The sequence below is a fragment of the Porites lutea genome, chromosome 8, assembly GCF_958299795.1.
Source record: "Porites lutea chromosome 8, jaPorLute2.1, whole genome shotgun sequence".
NCBI lineage: Eukaryota > Metazoa > Cnidaria > Anthozoa > Scleractinia > Poritidae > Porites > Porites lutea.
In genome coordinates, this window is record NC_133208.1 from 30,447,926 (window position 1) to 30,453,661 (window position 5,736).

Below are 5,736 nucleotides of genomic sequence, written 5' to 3' on the forward strand. Positions count from 1 at the left end.
CTTTTGCAAACGAAGCGGCGAAAGAAGATTAGGTGATATTTAGTGGAAGGAGGAGGTATTCAACACTTTCAAATTAAACTCAAATTTTGGCATTATACGACCAACAAGTTTGACTTATAGGCATACAGACACAAACATATGAAACTGTTTATTGATATTGTTATCAAACTAATTTATCTATTTAACATTGTAGCCTGAATTTACAGAAAGAAAATAGGATTTCCGGTTTGCAAAAAGGAAAATTTCGCCGGCCTTCAAGCGCACCGGAAGCGCGAAAAGAGCGCTCGTGCCAGTCCTACTTCGCATCACACATTAAATGAAGAACGGAGCCCTCGTTTCACCGCCCAACATTTATCCGTGTATGTTCGTGTGACTGTGTGACCGGACTTTTCCGAGGTAAATGTCCCGTGTTAAATATCCATGGATACGTAAAGAAAAGAACAAAGAAAGCGCCCATGCCATTTACAAACGGTCGCCGCCGTTCTGGCTTCTGATTGGTGCTAGAAAAACACAAGCTTTCTGGCACCAATCAGAAGCCAGAACGGCGGCGACCGTTTGGAACTGGTCTGGTAAGACATTGTCCCCAGGGGCTCTTCTGGCCGTTCTTTACTTTTCTTCGTGCCTTATTTTTCCGCCCGTTTAGACTTTCCCTCGCCGCAACTATCTACCCCTGGGTCTCCGAGGATGAAATCTGAAATCGAGAAATTCAGCATGGACCATCTGGGTTATGTTTTTATGTTTTATCCTGGATATCAACAGCTTTTCGAAACCGAAAATCCCGCTCGCTCTGAAAGTCCCGTTAAGAGTTTCCCGGAAAAATAATTGCGTGAACACGGAAATCAACTGTCAAGTGGTAAATATATCAATTTACGCGTAACCGCGAGTCACCGCGGTACAGTTTGCCCGAGTAAAAATTTACCGCGGGAAATTTAGCACGGGAAAGACATTTTACCGTGGTGTATGTAACCGCTCCTATAAGAAGCTTTCTCAATGCTCGGTACGAACATACACGCGCGTGAACCAGTGTTATTTTGGCGGTAAAAAGAGATAGCCATCGTCATTCCTCCTAGCCTGTGTAAAGAACCCCCCTACCCCCTCCCCTCAGGAAAAATAGGAGATCAATCAAAATCCCTCATTTACATGACGGCTCCTTTGGGCTGTCTAGCCTCCCACGCAGATGTTCTCAGGGGTTCGTCACGCGTTCCTGCCTCACGAACGTCTGCTGAACAGAAAGATAAATTCCTTTCTCATTGTTCGCAAATATCAGCTGGAGATCACATGCAGATTATCGGAGATCCAATCGGCGCTGTTGATGTCAAAGTGTTGAAAAGCCAAACACTTGCGTACAAGCTCTGTAGAGTGTGATACGTGACCAAAAATGTTTGCTCCGGACGAGAATCTAGGAGATAAGCGTTGGCTTTTTGTATATTTCTCTCTGTAAAGGGTGGATTAGATGTCGTTTGCTCATAAATTTGTTCTTTGGGTGATGCAACGGCGGGGTTACCTTGTAAGACTGAATAAAAGGCAGAATTTTTTTCACACGTTATTGTTTTGCAGTAAACCCAACTTCCGTTCAGCAAATTTAACCTCCAAGGTCATGTTTTTCGATGAGATTGTGAGGGTAGCCTCTGGACGAACGCTTGTGAGTTAACTGCTTTCATGAGACCTTTCTGATCTTTTCTGGAGCTATTAAGTCAAGCGCGAAATTTCTCAAGGTCCAAAGGGCACTTCCCAGATCTGGAAGTCTGCTGTGATTGGTCTACGTTTTTTTCCGCTCAAGTCAGCAGACGTTCGTGAGGCAGGCACGCGTGACGAACACCTAAGAACATCTGCGTGGGAGGCTATTGGCTGTCAGTTTTCACCACGCTTGAGCCGCCATATTGGATTTTTTAGAGAACTTCCAAAGTCGGCCCAAATCGGAAACTCGTTCCTAGTACTCCTCGGCTGTACTTTTGGACGGTATGATTTAGGCACGGTCATCGTTACTAGCCGTCGTGTTATCAAGGGCGCTCCTGACAAGGGAGTCGCATGGGTTGCTATGCACGTGATCATGACAGAAACCTACGCGACTCTCTTTAAAGGGGGAGCACCCTCGAAATGTCTGATTTTTTCCCGCTCTTTCAACGCACATTTTGAGAAATTTTTTAAAAATCATCGCCCTTATTTTACGGCCTGACAATATATCACTAATAATTAATAATATAAACACAGCAAATGCGGTCAAAAGTAGACACGGATGCCACTTGAAGAAGATGACATAGCCCTTTTAAGGTTGTCCCGCGCTTCTCTCGAATGCATGGAAAAGTAGCGCCCTGTGCTTACATGACTGACGAGCGATACCTAACACAGGTGGTCGGGGTAATACTTTGAGGCTTTTTTACAGTTGGTATAATCTGCATTTTTTATATACGGTTAACCATGTTAACCGTAAAACTGATGACCTTTTTGGACGCCTGACGGTTAAATTTGAGGTCGTTTGACGGTTGACTGCACAGAAGACCACACAGAAGATATACAACACACATTTTATGTAAGGCAAGCTGTTTTTTATTGAAATCCTTTCATTTTCGTAGTTAACAGAAACGATAGGTTTTTCCCCGGCTTATATTTCGAATATTACGCAACAATGCCGATGCTCGGCGCTGCTCATTTGTCGAGCTTGGGCTATTTTACCTGTGGGAACAGTAATCGGCGAACTCAAAATCCTTCAAAATTGCTCAAAAAACCGCTTTTGAGGCAAAAGAACGACTATAAACCACAGGTAAGGTAATTCAAAGTTTATCTAATATTGATTTGTATACATACTTAACGATATATCGCTATGGGTGAGGCAAACGGTAAATCCAGTACATTTACTATAAAATAACATTGGTTACTGGGCGCCTGTGCAGCGACATTTCAGCTGGCAACGAGGACAAAAACCTTTCTATAGCGGAATGCCAATTTTTCGATTTTAAGGATAAACTATTCCAAAATCATCGATAAATCGGGGTAAGGCATATTTTCAGTGTACGTACGTATTCTGTGACTTTCATCCGTATGTACGGATGAATATCGAGCTTATATGTGTAAAAATTAGAAGAAGCGGATCGAGCGGATGATAGTTTTTCAGTAGTTTTACGGAATATAGTCTTTGTGGTGGTCTTAGTTTTCATAATAACGAAAACTAAGCAGGGTCATTGTTTTCGAAACTACGAAAACTAAGACCCCTAAATTTACCGCTAAATTTGAACTAGGCCTCCTTGGAAAAGGATCGGACAGAAGGTAATTTGACAGATTAGACCTACTTCGGTTATAATTAATTTGACTTCATACTACTTAGACGAATTCGATTTTAAGAGGTCTTAGTTCTCGTAATCTCGAAAACTAAGACGGGTCTTCTAGGTTAGGTCTTAGGTCTAAGGTCTTAGTTTTCGAGGGTCTTAGTTTTCGTAACACCCATCCGGTACATTTACTATAAAATTACTATACAATCGTTACACAAACAGCTTTTGTAGGCGCCCTGTTTGTTATAAGCTTGGAAAACACAGCTCCATTTCTCTCAAGAACAAACAAGGATGGGGATAGGGTTCAAGAAGCCGATCTCTAGAAATGTAAATCGAGCAAGCCTTAAAAAATTGAGAGGTCTCATTTCGAAAAACAGGAAAAGGAAGTGAAATTTTGGTTGTTTTCTTCCATTTTTCAGTCTTAATGTTAAAGCTTTCAACTGCTGCGAATGGCCTGGAGCGGCACGAGACTCCGCTTTTAACAATGTAGAGTCGTCCATTGAAGCATATCATACTTATTACTCCGAAGCGACGAGTATTCGAACTCAGTGCCACGTTTTGCCATTGATTAGATAATACATCGTACATTTCACAGCTTACCACAGCTCCACCAGTAACGAAGATCTTTCCATGTGCTGCCGCACCACAACCTCTAGTTTTCTCCTCGTTCATATCTGCGATTCTCTCCCATTTGTTTTCCACGGTGTCAAATCTTTTAGCTTGTCGTTTGTTCAGTCCGCCAAGAACGTAAAGGAAGTCACCCATGGACACAGCACAGGTTCCATGGTTTATAAAAGCAGTTTCCTCTCCTGAGGAGACAACATTCCACACATTTGATGAAGGGTCGTATTTAGAAATGAAATAATTATAATTTTTAGAACAATGTTTCGTGTGAAAAATGAAGATATCTTTCCCCACAACGACGACTTTATTCACGACCTGTGGCATGTCTGCAATTGTCAGTCTTGGTATCCAACGATTTGAGGAAGAATCATAATTATAAATATCATGAGGCGTGCATTTTTGATAGCCTGATGCCGGAAATAAAACAAATAGTTGTCCTTGAAAGGAAGTCATTAGAAATATTGGTTTTGGGCGGTTTGACGAGTACCCGGGGTATGGGCTCAACATATCAGACAGCTGGTACCACTTCTCTTTTACTGGGTCATAACACAGGGTCTCCTCTCCGTTGCATATGGCCAGATGTGAATCGCTCCAGTTTCTAGGAGACTGCTGACGATCATCGCTTACAGGAAAAATCCCTTTCAAAGCGTCTTCAACGCGCTTTAAACAGCATGAGTTCACTTTCAAGAAATGGTTAGTTATGAAATATTTCTTTAGATTGGCTCTCGATATAAAGAACAGTCTCACGTGACGAAATAACTCCAAGAATTTTCCTCTTCTCTCACTCTTTTCTTGTTCAATCCAGTTGAGAATGATCCTGAAGACAACTTCTTCTGAGCTCACAACTATTTCATCACAGCAAATCCACTTCTCTACTTCTGTGCTTTCCAGTTGTAGAAACTCTTGAGATTCAGCCACATCGGCGAAGTTTGCAAAGATATATTCTCTTGCGGTGACCGCAAGCTGCGCCACTTCCTTGCATGGATATCTTTCCGCAAAATAATAAATTGAAATGCAGTTTGAAGGTTGTAATATCCGTCTTAAGGACCCCACAGCCACCCTTTTCAAGCCTGGAATAAGAAAATAATCTGCTGCCTCGAAAAGATCTAGAGCATGTTGAGCGTTCTTATACGTTATGTGTACAGTCCCAGAGCGACTAAATTCCAGTACATCTCTCATAACATTCTCGTTAACATGTTCTAAGCGAATAATTCCTTCCCTTCTCTCCTTCATGTCGGTGTTTTGAAGCGTGAAAAAGAAATCACTCGCTGCTGAAAGTTCGTTCCAACTCACCCTAATCTCTTTACCATCTTTTAGTACCAGAGTAACGTCGCTTGCTTTCTCTGACTGCATTTTCAACTGAGTTAGGAAAATAGCTGTCGACTTTTGGGCAAACTTATGAAGTTCAAGCACAATATATAGCTCACGGCTCATAATATTCCGTAAGGCGCGCGCATACCCGGGGAGCGGGGGGTACTGAAAAAAAATTTATACGGGGAGGCTTTCGTATACCTTTCATTGACAAATGGTACCCCTTGCACATACCTATTTTAGAACTTTTTATCGCCTTTCAGGGGCAGGAATGTTTGATTGGGGGGGGGGGGGGGGAGGGGTCTACACTTGCCTGATCACAAAGTGACGATGGCAGAGCAGTCGTAAGACTGTTAAGCTAATTCAAAAGTTATTACCCAGGCAACAGGGTCTGGAAGGGTATTTTCGGGATCCGGGAAGTGACCAAAATACGATGCGGGATTCGGGAAAACGCAAAATATCTAGGCGGGAAACGGGATTTAAATGTTACCCGGAAAGCGGGATTCATCACAACCTCGTTCCCTGTACCTGGGAA

The 5,736-nt window shown here is 42.5% G+C and overlaps 1 protein-coding gene across 1 annotated transcript; it reads right to left on the bottom strand.

The window, feature by feature from the left end:
- Positions 1–2,602: 2,602 nt before the first annotated feature.
- Positions 2,603–5,305, bottom strand: LOC140945898 (kelch-like protein 40). Its single transcript, XM_073394963.1, has one exon. The coding sequence runs from the start codon at positions 5,241–5,243 to the stop codon at positions 3,510–3,512; it is 1,734 nt and encodes a 577-aa protein (XP_073251064.1). The 5' UTR covers positions 5,244–5,305; the 3' UTR covers positions 2,603–3,509.
- Positions 5,306–5,736: the final 431 nt, after the last annotated feature.

Excerpts from the sequence above, each read along its gene's own strand:
- LOC140945898 (XM_073394963.1), bottom strand. The coding sequence starts at position 5,243 with ATGCAGTCAGAGAAAGCAAGCGACGTTACTCTGGTACTAAAAGATGGT.